The 16901-nt window shown below is 35.4% G+C and overlaps 2 protein-coding genes across 4 annotated transcripts in view; one reads left to right on the plus strand and one right to left on the minus strand.

Annotated features, from left to right (window-relative positions):
* BEAF-32 (Boundary element-associated factor of 32kD) overlaps positions 1-2347 on the plus strand; it is a 29152-nt gene extending 26805 nt beyond the window's left edge. Inside the window, exon 6 of the mRNA XM_089086981.1 lies at positions 1100-2347. Coding sequence (XP_088943107.1) covers positions 1100-2183 — 1084 coding nt within the window. The 3' untranslated portion in view covers positions 2184-2347. The remainder of the gene's footprint in view (positions 1-1099) is intronic.
* LOC148954204 (serine/threonine-protein phosphatase 2A regulatory subunit B'' subunit gamma-like) overlaps positions 1-16901 on the minus strand; it is a 251242-nt gene that overhangs the window by 80915 nt on the left and 153426 nt on the right. The window lies entirely within an intron of this gene.

The raw sequence follows: 16901 nt of genomic DNA on the forward strand, positions 1-16901 counted from the left end.
GGTCGGATTTCACGTTGCCCAATTTAAAGAAAATTTTTCGTGCGGTCGAATACTCAGCTCGCCTCTGTTTCAGATTTTATGTTGAAAAACTCGTTTGGCCGGCAAAACTGTGTTTCAAATAGGTTTAGTTTTCCAGTTTATGATGTCACCTCGTGATTTCCGTTTTTAAAGTTTTTTCACTCTCTGTCAAAACCTAACTTTAGAGTTTTTTTTTTATTTTCGATGGTTACTGCCAGCTTCGTTTCTTCCTGCTGGTCAGTTCATCATGAAAACATCTCAGCCAAATTATCAGTACGTATCGTTTGTTTCGTTTTGTCGCTATCAATGAAGCCTGCAGAACATACGGCCTTAGGGGAGAACCGCGGCCGACTCAAATTTTCATCCACAAGGTCTTTTGTTAAGAGGCACAATATTGCGATAAATAATTAAGAAACACTGTTTTTTTAAAAAATAGTTCTTTTAGTTTTCGTTTTAACTACTTGATCTGTTCACATAAAAATCAAGCCACCAGAAAAAAACGGCCTTGGGGTGGCATGCGGCTGACTCAAATTTTGGCCAACAAAGTCTTTGTAAACAGGCACAATATCATAATAAATTTGAAATATACAAGAAATATTATATTCTCTCTTTCGGGAATTTAAATTTCATGAAACAATTTTCCCGATATCCAACTACAATAATTAGACCTTATTGTTAGAGTAAATACAAGGTCAAAATATGTGTTTTTCGGCTTTAAATCGGGGACCAAAAATTTAATATCAAACTTTCAAAAAGAATTTTGTTTACACATTTTTTCTGGGTATTTCATCCATTGTTGTCAGACGGGAATCATATGCAACATCTGGTCCTGCTTTAGGTACTTGCACGTTGAATTCTTCAAATCAGAACATTAAAATACATTTGTTTTGGAAAACTTCACCTTGAGAGTATTTTCAATAAAAAAATGGTTCCTTCAGCACGTTCTCACTCTTATATGAGAGGGGCAGTGCGATCTTGTTGCAGACATCTGGCAATGCCGTTCTTAACATATTAATTGCAGAAAACAAAACAAAACAAAAAAAAGAATCAAGTAAACTATATATAAAACCTTTTTTTACAGATCAGCCATTTTTGCCGACCTGCACAACGTTGATCTATGTCAAGTTATACGAGAGTCATCAGTGTTTTCAGTTGAATTCTGGGAGAATTATCGAAAGAAGAAATTTTTCACAGTTCGCTGCCATTATTTAGATGAGACATTTCACAGGATATCTAACGAAATAAAGACATCAGAATACAATTCAGACAATTTAAAAGAACCACTTCAAAGTTTCTTTGAATCGATTGGGAAAATAATTAAAATTCCAGATGATTTTACGCCAAAGGACTCATTCATCATCACAAGCAACGATATTTTTAAAACCGACGAAGGAATTATCATCCCGTCTTTCAGTGATTTTCTAAACGCAGCATTTAACGAATTGTGCAATGTGGAGGGAATCTCAGCACGCTGTCAAAAATGGACAGATCTCCGTAGTGCTTTACACGAGATACAAGATGTGGAGCTAATGTCACAAATTCATAGTACAATAGAATTAGCTTCACAAATGTTTGAAAACCTTTCAACTTCTAATGCCCAAATTGGGGCATGCTATTTATGGTGGCTAAAATTAGAAAGAAAAATTGATGCATGGGACAACCCTGTTTTTGAAAAACTAAAAAGTAAAAAATATCAGTTTCATGTTTTCTTTTATATAGCTCTTTGTCTGGATCCAAGTTTCAAATCATTAAAAATGGTAGATGATAAAACGAGAGAGAATACATACAAAGAGCTGCAGCACATACTACGAGGTGTACCAAAATTACCGAAACCGGAACCCGACGAAAAACCAGAAGCAGATGTGTCTAGTTCAAATTTCTTTGCCGAGTTCATGGAACCAAATCCAGAACAAATAGATGATTTAGAAAGATATCAGAGGCATATGTCAACTTGCCGGAGTGATGCTTATGAATTTTGGCAGAAAACGTCTGAGTTTCCTACTTTACGCAGTGTTGCCAAAATACTATTAGCTATACCTACCATATTTTCGCCAAAAGATCGTATTTTGGATGGAGATTCCATGAGACTCGTGCAGAAACGAATGCTCTTCGAGGCAGAAGATTTAGAGGTTTTACGTTTAAGAGATATTTATTGTCAGATGTGATCTTACTATTTTTGTCGTTTATTGTCGAATGTGATCTTTTCCTTTTTCGTTCAAGACTTTTTTTGTAATGAAAACGGATTAAAATAAGAATTTAACAAAAAATAGGAAGTAGCACAGTTATTTATTATTTGGATAACTACTGGTTGGGAATTCGAAATATGGACTTCAGAACTATTGTTATTTGCCAAAAATTTTACTTTTCGTTCAAAATAAGATAGAGAATAAAGACGTTTTTTCTAAATTTCTTTCCGCTGTCTGTGAAAAGATATTTTGCGATTTACCAGGAGATTTTTTCAAATATCTTTTTAATTCCAAGTCAATTAACATTAACGCTGCGATAAGTAATCTATTTATTATCAGAAGGAATCTTTTTCGTTTTGCGTTTCTGTCAAATAGGCCTACACATTTTTTAAATAAGATTTATGAATCCAAACACAAAAAAGATAAATAATTTAGAAATTTAGAGATAAAATATTTAGATAAATATTTTAGATATTTTTTTTTTATTTCGATATATAATTTTAATTATTGAAAAAGATTGAGTTTTTTGCTGATCCTGTCAAATTTTTAGCCCATACAGGCAAATCCTACCCAAAGCCGAGGACGTTTTAAATTCCTATATTTGGTAATTTTTTACCAAAAGGAATGGGAAAATAATCATATTGCCTAGGGGTGCATTCCTTCAATTCTGGGGAAGGGGGGAGGCCAAGTTTTTATTTCAGTTTTTATGAAAATAGAAAAAAGCTACTTTTTAATATTAAGGAGGTTTGTTCTGGCTTTTTTGATTTTTTAAATGAAAATACCAATTCAGGCATTTTTCAAAAACTCGGGGGCAATCATAGAGAGGTGGGTCCCCTGTTAGAGACGACCGATTCAAGTATACTTTTATAGACACCTAATGAAGCTTAAGTCAACTTGTTGAAGCGGTACATTCCAAAACAGCATTGGCTATGCCTTTTATACGAGTTTCACGAAAAGATCGAATAAATAAAGATACAATGAAACTTATATAGCAAAAATGCTCATTGAGGCAGAGGATCTAATATTTTTTAGCGTCAAATGGATATTTACTATCAAATAATATTTATTCTTACGCCTGTTCTTTTTCACCATAAAAATTGAAGAATTTGAAAAATTAAAAAAACAAGAACAAACAAACAAGGAAATACATTATTTAAAAACTAATAGTTAGAAATTCGTAATATTTATTACATATAACATTACATATAGTGGTGGATTTTGGAGCTGTTTATATATATATATATATATATATATATATATATATATATATATATATATATATATATATATATATATATATATATATATATATATATATAGTACCGGGCCCCGACACTCGGCAAGCGGCAGGTTTCTATATGTAGATTCTAATTGTCACTTATATTCTAAAAGCTGACCGTTTGAGCAATTTTTGGAGGTTATAACATCCTCATGGATCTTAGATCACAAGGACTTCCTTTGCGAAATTACATTTTTTTTTATTGGACCTCTAACTGTTACCTCGGCTTGTCTTTTGTCATTATGAAAGACATATCGCCGAACCTTTGTTTCTTTTAATTGTTCAGATAGTGGGACAAACAATTCTTTTTCTTACGACGATTTATCTAGTCCAGGTTTTTGATTTTACAAGGTATGGAAGGCATTGACGACCATCTTTTTTTTCTTTTAATTGTTCAGATGGCGGGACAAAAACTTCTTCTTTTGCCTTGGCTTAAGAACAGTGGCGTAAATTCAGAAAAATTCTGGGGGGGGGCAAGATTTTTTCCCCCTAACACACTAAAATTTTAAAATTTTAAATTTTAATTTTTGAGGAAATTAAAAAAATATTCTAATTATATTATTTTAAAAAAAAAAGAAAAAAAAGTTTGATTTGGTGAAATTTTCTAATTCAGAGCGAGTGGACGGCTTGGAAAGAGCATTTCCTGCCGCTAAATATCCTTCAAAAGGATATTTTTGACACATTATTAAAAACTGTATTATCCCTTAAATTGGACCTCTTAGACTCCTTTTTAGGGAAGCAAATTACTTAAAAACATATATTGTGCTGTGAAGGATCTCAGCCAAAAAAAGAAAATTTATAATTAGGAAATGCCATTTTGTTTTGTTAAGAATTGAATTAAGTGAAGGCCTAGAACAGGGTTTTTTGGCGCGAAGCGCACTGGCGGAAATGAAAAAAAAACCTGGGGAGGGGCAAATTCAATGTCTCAATAGGCAGCCTCAAGTGGGTTGAATTAGCAAAAATCCAAGGAAGGGGAAAATCGAGCCAAATTATGTGGTAGCCAAATTAAAATTCTTTGGATAACAAAGTTTAGAAAACAACTCGATATACAAAAATTCAAGGACGTAAACACAATTAAGCAAATAAATCATAAATTTGTCTGCATCACGACTGAAGTATCCAGAGAGAGCCACTATTCTAATGGGAAACGTCGTTGCTTCAGGGAAGCAAAATTGTCGACGGCAATGTTATAATCCATCTTTTTCGCTTTTTCCGGCTGGGTTGCTATAACTAACAAATCGCTAAGTCGCTCATCAGTCATGGTTGTTCTGAGATATGTCTTAAACCTCCTAAGCGTTGAAAAAAATCTCTCTTTAGAGGCAGTTGAAACGGGGAGCGTCAAAGAAATTTCGAAAGCTTCCGGGATGACAGCAAAGGCGTCTTTGTTCATGTAGAGGTAGGCAAGAGCTTTTGATGGGCATTCTGGTTTCATCCTTTGTAAATAAGATTTTGCCAAGGCTATCTCCGACTCAAACTTCAACTCACTTACTAATAATGTAGGAAAGTCACGTACAAAGTCTTGTACTAGACATTCATCCAGGAACTTCGGGGAACTTGGCTCAAACGCTTCTAAGCCTTGGATTACTGAGGAGTTTTCATCAAGCCTTTGTCTCAGCTCCGAAGTTACTCTGTCGACTATGAAGTATAAAATGTCCGACCTATAAGTTTGAAAAATGTCACGATCCTCTTCTGTTCGATTTCTTGCTCTGGCACCGACAGTGGTTTCGACGTAAAAATCGAGAAGGCGTCTGCTTATAGCAACCGAGCGTCTAGGCTTCCCTATTTGGATTGAGTGCTGCTCGCATAAGCTTTTCGTTGCTTCGACCATCTTAAAACAACGCTTTTCAGATCGGAGCTCTAGAAACTGTTGTTGAACTGCTTGAAGCCGAGAATTTACGCCTGAAAGAACGAGGCTCTTGGACTGGAGTTGTCTGGACGCAATATCTATCGGACCGAGGATACTGCTCATTATTTCAAGAATGAGCAAGAATTAGGCATCAATTGTTGCCAGCAACCCAGAAGCTTCAGAACGGTCCTCTGTTGAATTGGCTTCATCCGAAATAACCCTTAATGTTTCGAGAATAGCACCTAAACGTGTCCGGATCTTCTGAATTGAGGAAAACAGATAGCACCATCGAGTGTCAGCTAGCCACTCGAGCTCAATCTTCTTTTCTCCGCGTTCTTGTTGGGTTCGAAGGAAAAGTTCGTGACGTGGCGCACTTCGGCTGAGAAAGACATATAATGCCTGAATGCAAGAAAAGAAGTTTCTAACCTCGGGACAAGAAGCTATTGACTGCACAAGCACAAGATTTAGGCAATGGGCGTGATAATGAATATACCTAGCTTGTGGTGCAAATCCTTTAAGAATAGCCTGAACACCATTACATGCGCCGCTCATGACGCTCGCACCATCATAGCATTGAGCCACACAGGTGCTCCAATCCAGTCCGTGCTTTTCAACAAGATCCTTGATTGCATTAGCAAGGGATGCAGCATCTAATTGTTCAAGATGTGTACTTCCGAATGTCTCCTCGCGGATGATAGCATTACTATCAATAAACCGAATAATTAAACCAAGCTGCTCTTTTTTCGACAGATCTTTCGTTTCATCTGCGCAGATTGCCCAATATTTCTTAATCGAGCAACTTTATTGTTCTTGAAAGAGGTCAGCCAGTATGCGCTTATGAGAGTATTTCGGTAGTTGGGACTCAAATAGCTTCATACCAACGTTTTAATTTTTTCTGAAGATACGGGTTTCCCTCTGTCATTATTTTTAGTATTTCTATAAAATTACCTCGATTGTGTGAGTTGTCCTGTTCATCTTGACGTTGAAATCGGAGCACTTGGCATGCTCGGGCACATGCCACTTTCGCAAGTGTGACTATATGCAGGCGATTTTCCGCTATGGCTTCCTTCCGATTTGAATAGAGAGTTGTAGCTATTGACTCAGATGTGCCACACTCAATTGCTTTATATTTGGTCCAGCTGCGATTTGCTTCGTTATGAGCTTCTGAAGCCTCGTGTTTTTCAATCCTTTCGAATAGCTGTTTCCAGTTATTCATTCCTGTGTCGACAAACACTACATTATCAGAAGTATTTCCATGATTTCCTGTTAAGGTAAAGTGCCGACAGCAAAAGCAGTAAATGGCGTCTTCTTTAAGAGAGTATTCTACCCATGGTTTTTTCTCATAGGCTTTAGCAGAAAAACGGCGACCGTTTGTTTTGGGGTATTCGGCTAGCTTTGGCTGGTTGGGTGCCTCCCTTTTATGGTGGGAGATGTCAAGATTTCCCCTCAATATCGTATCTGATGCATCGGCTACACTTCCACCCTAGAAAAAAATCCAGTGCTTTCGCTATTAAACGTTTTAACTTTATTCAGAGGCCGATAGCTCTGAAAGAATTGATCCCTTAAATAGGTGTCTAGGAGACATAAGGAATAATAGACTTTCTTAGTAAATATTTCTAGAATTTCCAACGCTCCGCAGCAAAAAATACTGTTTTCAAGCCATTTGCTTCCATTTATACAGAAACTTTCGCCACTCTAAACCTTTTTTCCGTCGGTACAGTTTTGGTTTTGTTGGAAAACTTTCGTCGTGCTCGCCCCCCCCCTAAAAAAAGTGATAGTGACGCCCCTGCGCCTAGCTGCTAATTAGCTTTTCTGCTACCGTTTAGTGTTACGTATTGGAATTTTGCCCTTAATAGTTTTCGTTTTTGTTATTTCATGATTAATAACGGGGTGGTCTATTAAATAGGGTGCTTTTTTTCTCATTTATAATAATAGCTTTATTTCCGCCAAAATTGACGATAGCATACAAATATCTTTCGACTGATCATTTAATACGCTATAGCATCTTCTGCATGTTTAAGCGCCTCCAAATGCTCAAATTCTCAGATTTTAGAATTCGGTAAAATAGTATAAGCTAGTCAACTGAAATTTAAGAGGGTTAAAATATATATATCGTTTTTTGTCAGTTTAACTACGAGTAGAATTTCGTAAATTAAACGATAACATAATCCGAAAAAGAAACTTAGCAACTTAATACAACGAAACTGTCGTACTTACCTAGATTATCAGAAAAATCTTGGAGGGCAAGTCGTAAATTTTGTTTTAGATGAAGCACGCTGACGTGAAGTGAATGCCTCTCAATAACAGCCGATTTAAATTTAAAAAGTAGAATTTTGTCACGAATCTGCAATTTTTATTTATACTAAAACTATCAATTCAAATCTATTTTAGCTCTTTTTCATTCCCTTTTTGCGCCATACCCAGTTTCTAGGGTGAGAATATAACAAGAGGTATAAATAATGGTGATCGGCCGCCTAGCTAAAATGGCTGGGCCTTAGGAAAGCATATAATGCTCTGTCATTCTCTTAAGCTCTTCCAAAACTCTGCCATAAATTATGTCTTATAACTCAGGCTGTTGGCCCAGGAGTACTCTCTTAAGTCCTCGGCGGCCCCCCCCCTCCTTGACTGACACCTATATATATATAATTGTTTGGTTTTTGGTGGGTTATCTGATTCTCCCCACAAAATTTGAGATTTATACATTAATCCAAAGTTGTAGCGCGATATTAAGATCTTACTTCTGTAGGCTAAACTTTAGTTCGCATGGAATTTATTGCATGAAGCAAAGGCTATAAGTTTATATTAGTCAAACCATAAATGGCAAAATTACACACCTCACTTGGGCCAGCTTCTGTTGCTGATACACTATCCACCAACTTAGCTTTTTTAGCCGGTTGACTAGGTTTAAAAATATCGATTATTTTTCTCTGACTCATCGCACACTCTTATTCAACAAATGAATTCATTCAATACTATGTATCTTTACTTGACAATGCTAGAGAAAACACGAGGATCCGGGTTACTATCTACTTGACAATGCTAGAGAAAACACGAGGCTCCGGGTTACGCGTCATTTCGTATAAGATTTTGTATTCGATAAAATTTGTATTTTTTATTCGGATGAAGGATAAATAAGGGTATAATCTAAAAAAATATCGGGGGGGGGGGCAAAATCAGGTCCGGGGGGGCAAAACGAGGTATGGGGGGGCAGCTGCCCCCCCCCCCAGCCCCATAGCAATTTACGCCCCAGCTTAAGAATGTATTATATGTATTCTATGTATGTCTAACCACGTGTATCTGCCTTTTATTTTCATTTTTAACACCCTCTAATTGTCGTTTTCGCATATCTTCTATCCGCCCGTGTCTTTGCTCTTCATTTTCATTTTTGATACGTTTTTGGATTTTGATCACTTCAGACAATTTAGCAATGGCCTTTGCTTTAGCTATCCGTATTGGCGCTTTACCAATTGATTGTCCAGGTTATAAAATTTCACATATCATCACGTTTGATAGTTAATGTGTTGTTCCTAAAAAATCATCATTTATAGTAACCGCAACTACAAATTTTCGTTTTTTGGGACTGTCAACAGGCATCATATTATATAAATATCTATTGCCTTGGGAACTCAACAATCTTAATCATGCTATGCATGAAATCATATAAGAAAATACTTATATGATGCCGACTACTGCTTCAGTATGACTGAAGAAACAAGGGAGAAGTAATAGATATATTCATCAATTCTAATCAGGCAAAGAGAAGGAGTTTTCTCACATATTGTAATGCACTGTGCGCTTTACTGAAAACACAGTAAACTTAAATCAGCATTCGGACACTCAAGCCTGGATCTACAGTCTTAAGAATCACATTTATAAATTTATTTTCTGACTGGTTTTTAAAGAAATTTTTCAATACAGATTATTGTTATTATTATTATTTATATCTCGATATCTTCAGTAGTTTAGTACTTGGGTTATTTGTACCTACCTATATCTGAATAGCCTCTTGCACTATGAAGTCTAGCAACTAAATAGTTAGTCTGTATTTAAAAATTTTCCTGACATTTCCACCTCCATTCACATAGTTTTTGACACTAAGAGGTTTAACAACTAAGTCTTAATTTGCATTTTAGAACTTGCTGACGTTTCTACCTCCACTAGGATAGTTCTTGACACTATCTGAGTGGAGCTCTGAAATTTTTTCCAAATTTCTGGGTATTTCTTATTCAAATTGTCAACTAAAATTTGTTTCTTGCTATCACGGCCCCCCCCTCCCCGAAAAAAGTTCATGTCTTGCCTTCCTGTTTTTTTTCCTTCGACTGTCTTGAAAGGCCAGAGAAATCAAAATTCTAACCACAAAGCAATGATCTGTGTTTTCAGTGAAGCGCAAAATCTTTTACAACATGCCGAAAACTTTTAGAGGTTACATCCTACTCTTTGCCTTGGGCTATTTCTGTACGTTTGTGTTCAAGCTCCACAGATATTTACCCCAGAACACAAACTAGGACTGTTAATTATGGAAGTTGACAGTTTCCTAAAACTTGCTTTCCTTACAATTCCATCTGGAATTTCCCACGCAGTGGGATTGGGAACTTTCTGATAAGTAAGTATCGTGTCGGAAATTGTTTTTGGATTAAGTAGTTGTATATTGCGTAAAGGCGGTTTTGTTGTTTTCAGTTCTTAAAAATGTTACATTACATACCAATTGCATGAGAAAGACACGCCAATCCCAGCATAACATTAGGCAGACAATGGGTTTGAGCATCATCAGTCCCACTTTAAAAGTATACCGGCAGCAATTTTTCAGGGGGGGGGGTTAGCTTCATAAAAATTTTCCAGGCGAAGGGTTTAAAAAACTTCCTACAAAAAAAACGTATCATATTTTTAAAGCTTATTTTGTCGCATTTTGAACTTAAAGCTTAATTTGATTTCCAGGAAGGGGAGGTGCTGATAGTCCTCTTTATGTAATTACAGAAATAAACGAATCTAAGATTTCTCTATTTACTAAAAAAGAGGAAGTTTCTTGTGGTCAAGGACTCCCGGTCGATTTTAGACCGAATTGAAAATGGTATGTATTTTAAACACTATTTATGTTTGCCATGGACACAATTGAAAAACAAGGAAAAATTTGACAGACCATAAAGCTATAAAGCGATAATTGCAAGCTCTTATCTACAAAAATAATAAATTTGTACAATTTTCCATAAAAATGGACATGAATGCATTTTCCTGTTTTTTTTTTTTTTTTTTTTTTAGGTTATACTAACGGACAGCTTATTAGAGCAGAAATTTAAAGTTATAGTGTGCAGTTTAAGTAAAAGAATAGATCACAAAACAAAGTGCAGATTTTTGACATTTTGTCACAAGGAACAAACAAATTTGGTCCGAATAGACTCAATTGTTATCGAATCAAACTTATGAGATTTCGATTCGGCTTAGTATTATCAGAAGCCTGTTTGAAAAGTATTCTTCATTTATTAAAAGGGAACAACTTTTCATTTTGTGTTTATGGTCTCCAGATCAATTTTAGATCAACCTGAAAAAATATTTTTAATTTTTTTGTCATGACACACACGAACACACAAAATTAATTTAGTTTTGCTATTTCAAAAAGACACTTTTAAACCGAGAGGCATAACTGGCTTTACATTCCATGATTTACCAACTCTGGTTAACTGGATTTACCTGATTTACAAAATGGGAGAAAGACTTTGGTTAACAAAAGACCATTTGTTCTAATGGTGTTTTGAATAAATTCTACACCGACACATTTGAAACACCAAAGGACTATAACTTTAAGAAATCAAAAATTAATTAAGATTTTAAGGAATAAATATCAGCATATGTATATTAAACTGCCAATGCACATTTTTTTTTTAGTAAATTCATTTGAATTTTTTTCACTGAAGTACAAATTATATTCTGGCTTTTAGAAATCATACGTTTTAGAACCCTACTCAGATTAATTGCTGCTCGTTTTTAATTTTGACTTATTTTAATTTCTGTTTGTTTTGGGTTTCATTTATTTATTGATACTGATTTGTGGTAGTTGTATGCTTGGTAAATTATTGGATTCCATTTTTGTTCATTTTTGGTTTAATGGAGTTCTTTACTTTTTTTGAAAAACTTATTTTGTGCAAAAAGTTTTTTTAATTAATTATTTAAAAAAAGAAGTTTACCAAAAGCCGAAGAATTATTTGGTACAACCACTTTCCAGATTTACTTAAAAGCCTAACTTTATTTGACTGTTCCTCCTGGGGGTAGGAGAGTGTTACCCTCGTTCTATTCAGGAGACATTATTATTAGGTTTTAAAAAAATTACATACTCCCACTTCAAAAACTAAATATTGCTATATATTTGCCACAGAGCTTAAACAAGACTTTTAATCACCCTTCCCCTATATTGCCCAGTTTCAAGCCACCACTCTGGCCATCTCCAACAAAATACCCAACTGTTTTGGTATTTTCTTACTCTGTCTGATCGGGGTGTTCCTAGCTTGTTAGTGAAACTATTCGAGAGATTCAGTCTTTTTGCAATTTTCCATGAAGTCCCTCTTTCCTGGCACCCACAGGGTAAATAACCACTTTCGAATAATATTTTCTTTATTATTTTTTCAAAAAAAAACAAAATTCCACAGCGTTAAAAGAAGACTAACTGATTAGCATGCTTCCACTATCTTGACCTTTTTCAAGCCTTCACTCTGGCCACCTCCAGTGAAATACTCAGTCATGTCTAATCTGGGGTGTCCTCACCTTCTTAGTATAACTATTCTAGAGATTCAGTCTTTTTGTGGTTCCCCATATAAGCTCACCCTTTCCTGACAAGCATAGGGTAAATAGCCGTTTTTCAGACAATAAATTTCCTTTAATATTTTGTGTAACTCATATAATAAGCCAAAGGAAAAGAATAGAGAAAAGCTTCTCATTCATCTTCGTACTACAGCCTCTAATGTCAACTATAATGGCACAATTTTGCATAGAACACTTTAATAAGCTAAAAGGATTTTAAATTCTCCAATAACCTGACAATTAATTTAGCGACTACTCCGGATTAGGTGTAGAGTTGCCCGATACTCGATACAAAAGTATCCATACTCAGCGATATAGTACCTACTACTACGACTACTACAAACGATTCACAACAGCCCCAAGCCACCTGAGGTCAACGCAGCTCTGCACGCTTCTCTTACTCCCCAATTTATTCAAATCACCACTCTTTACCCTCTCCCATGAAGGTCCAATCTGATTTAAGTCCTTCCTCATGACCTCTTCTTACCCTATTCGGGGACCTGCTTTTCATTTGCGCCTAGATGGATCGCAAAAAGTCTTTGGAAATCTGTCATTCTTCATCCGTAAAATGTGGCCTAGCAATCTTTAAGTTGCTTTTATTATTGCAGTAGAAAGTGGGAATCATTGATTGATATTCTTGAGAATTTTCAATTAGCGTTGCCAATGGGGCACAACTGATCCGTTATGGGTACAATTTAGAAGTTCTGGTGCAATGCGGTACACTTGGACGCTTCATGGTACAATCCCTAACTTTTCGTACATTTCGGTACATCCTCAAGCCACCTCTTGGGGATTTTATTAAAGAAAAAGGTATTTTCATCGGGACTAACCATCAAACGAGAAACAGCACTCAAGATTGGTTTATGAGAGAGGATGAAAATACGATTGAAAAAAGAAACATTGTTTGCCTTTCAGTTTGTTCTATTATTTTGTCTGTGAAACGGAAACTGGCGAGACTGCTATAATTGTCCTATGAGGTATCTTTAGCTGTAATTTGGGTCAGAAAACTGGTACAATTTATCCCAAAAGGTTGGCAACGCTGGTTTCAATACTTCAATACACAGATATTACTCTTTGTCCTAAGTTTGTTTCTACTGCTGTCCGAAATTCGGTTGCATCATTTCCAACGCCTGTGCCAAAGCAATCTTAGCCGTAAAACAAAATGACCGTACTCTGTCTGGAATTTGGTTATGCCCAGGTTGCAAGGATTTACCCCATTGAGAGGCTCAGGCTACCTTGCACCTTCTAACTAAGAGTTGTTTCTAGAATTGTCCTCTATCACCTGACGATCCTAGTGTAGAATTGATGAAAAAATGAGCCGAGATTAAATAGAACGGCACAAGGCTTTGCTTTTATCTTCATTATATAGTTCTTTCGAATTTATACTCTTTGACCAACAGAGTAACAGGATTTCGTCTAAAACGGCAAATCATTTTTCCTTAGAACCCTTATTGAGCAACAGTACAAGATATACTTGAAATCGGCCAAATTTAAAACATAGTTAATGTACCAGGGATAGTGAAAATGAAGCACGATATTTTGAATGGGTCAATCCGAACCGTAACAGTCATGCAGTTTTTGGTATTAACAGGTGCAAAAAAAAAAAAAAAAAAATCAAAAATATATCGCATCAAATAAATTAAGAAAGCGTAATTTTCATTAGAGGTGCAGTTGTCTTTTGAAATCAACCGACTGTTAATGTTTGAATGTTTAGAGACGAATGATGTTGCCACATTTAAACTACCTCTTTTTTTATTTATCCAGGAAGTCACGGAAAATTTAGGTAGCTAGGAATGAATAGACCAAAAATGTGTCCAAGAAAAATATGGTTTTATTCTGACATACTTGATCCATTAAATAGAATAAAACCGAAACACAAATTTAGAAACATCTATATAAACATCTAAATGCATGAAAAAAATAGCCCTGGAAAACGCACCGCGGCCAAAGAACAATTTTGAACAATCAGCGGATTATCAGATATAGGCAAGGAATCCGAAACATTTGCACTATCTTTCGTCTGTAGGCACAAATCAGGATGGATAACAATAAAACACAAAGATAAGAACAAGGCAAACTTCTATTCTACAACCGACGGAGCAATAGAATTTCTTCCAAAAAGAGCAAATAATTTTCTCCTATAGCCCTTATTGAATAAAAGTACAAGAACACTTGTGCTCGGACCGATTAAAAACACAGTTAAAAACGAATAACACCAAAACGCAAATTTATAAACATTTATATCAATATCTGAAGGCATGAAATAAATATAAATACCCCTGGAAAACGCTCCGATGGCAAAGAATGATATTTGAATTCCCAGTGGTTTATTGAATATAGGCAAGGAACCCGAAACTGTTTCGTCAATGCTATCTATTTTTCGGTCGTATGCACTAATCGCCATTACCATAAAACATAAATATGGAACAACCCTCCCCACCCATAACCAGTTGATCTCCTCCTGTGCTTGCTTTCTTCTCTCGAAAAAAGACTCAAGCTGCCCTGTACATACTGACCATAAGATCTGTCCCCTAACAGCAAAAATGACCCCAAATAGGGGAAGAGTTGTTAGAAGTCCAATGAATAAGGAAATTCTTTTCAATTTATACGCTTCCCACGAATTACTCATTTGAGGTAAGTATATTCTGAATAAAGTTGCCATTTCTAACCCAAAAAGATATATTTGAAGTAAAATAATTCCAATAATTTCTGATATCTTGTAGAATGCACAAAATAAATCGGACAGTTCGAAAAATGACATCAGTAGAAACATGGAGGACATATAAATGGCAAGACAATTTGAAATACATAAAAGTGGTGCGTAAATATTAAAAAGGTCCCAACAACTATTGCAAATATCTCTCAAAGCTATTAACTGAGTAATTAATAAAATCAGCGACAAAAGTATGATTACGCCAGCTACTGTACATAAAACAATTTCAAAAAGCATTATAATCGTCTTTATACTTTTCAAGCAAGGCTACTACTTGATAAACAGTTGTCAAACGACCTCTTAAGTTATATTTTTAAAAATAACTCTTGATAAATGCTTTCATAAACGATCTCTTTAAGCTACTTTTTGTTTTTTTCTAGGTTTACTTCTAAATCAATCGTACTGCACATGAAACTAATGCGGTGAAGATTTCTCCCACATACATCAGAGCAATTATTTGTAAAAAAAAAAAAAAAAAAAAAAATAACTGACCAAAAATTTTGCTTTCTTTTCATTGGTTATAAATTTCACACAGAAGAACCAACATGGTGGGATTAAACTTTCGATTCTTTTTACTTGCTAAAACATTTCACATACGATCAGAAGAAATCCTATCAGACTTGAAAAAAGGCAGGGTTTTTTAACTTCCCTTTCTGACACACACTTAAGGGATAATGTGAAAGGCAAACAAAAATACGTCAAAGACGAAAACGAATGAAACTATAGAACTCCTTTTACCTTAGAACTACTCTATTTCTCTTTGCCTATACAATTTTCCAACCAAGCCATTTCCTTCTTATTATTTTAAAATAGTTATTAAATCAAATAGGTTTAAAAGACTATAGGCTACTGCTTCCCTGTTAACCTCTAGCAAAACACCCGAACTATTTTTTCCCTAGCCCTTCCTGTTTCATAAAAGCAAACATTTAGGAAGAAAATATATTTTTCTTCTTGCCCACTGTCCCTGCAGATCTTTGAATACTAAGATACGATACAGTCACGAGCGAATATAGATTAGAGGACAACAGTTCTGTAGCCCTTCCTGTCTTATAACACCAAATAATTGGGGAAAAAATATATTTTTTGCTGCTTAAACAATATTCATACTGGTCTTTGATTGCCAAGTTAGGTTAGAGAAATAGAACAGGAGGCAATGAACCGGGGGTGACTTTTCCGTATCCTTCCTATTTTACAACAGCAAATATTTAGGAAGAAAAAAATTATTTCTTCTTTCGCCACTTCATAAAGATCTAAATTGTACGAAATAGCCACGAAAGGATATAGGTAAGAGGCAATAAATCAGGGGCAGCTTTTCCGTAGGCCTTGCTGTTTGATTACGCCAAATATTCGGGATGAGAATATATTTTTCTTCTTTCGACAGCATTCATAATTGAACTGGAACACTGAGTTATACGAAACAACCAAGAGAGAATATAGATTAGAGGTCAATTTTTGCATAGACCTTCATGTTTTATAGCACCACATACATGAGAATAAGACATATTTTCCTTCTTTCATCACTATTCATACTGGTCAGGGATTTCTAGATTTTATGATGCGACCGTAAGAGAATATAGTGCAGGGGAATAATGTTTTTACCTTGGGGTTGCCTAGAAACATGTACGGGTTATTTGAGACGCTAATTAAGATCATTATCAATAAGCAATAGAGATTAGAAAACTTATAAATCGTATTGTACCAATTACACAATTACCGAAAGAAATAATGACAAAAACCACATCACCTTTTCAAATAATAGAAAACATAAGCCCAGCCATTCCTTAAGCGAAAATAAGGTCCTCTTTAAACTGTCAAACTAATTAGATCCTCACCTGCCTTTTATATCAATTAAATAAAAAAACAAGTTTTTTAAACTGAAAGTAAGGAGCGACATTAAAACTTAAAACGAACAGAAATTATTCCGTATATGAAGGGGGCTGTCCCCTCCTCAACGCCTCGCTCTTTACGCTAAAGTTTTTTTATTGTTTAGAAAAATAGAGTTGTGAGAAAGTCAAACATTAGCGTAAAGAGCGAGGCGTTGAGGAGGGGACAGCCCCCTTCATATACGGA

Source organism: Artemia sp. Qi Xiang Cuo, chromosome 3, assembly GCF_049724085.1.
Source record: "Artemia sp. Qi Xiang Cuo chromosome 3, ASM4972408v1, whole genome shotgun sequence".
NCBI lineage: Eukaryota > Metazoa > Arthropoda > Branchiopoda > Anostraca > Artemiidae > Artemia > Artemia sp. Qi Xiang Cuo.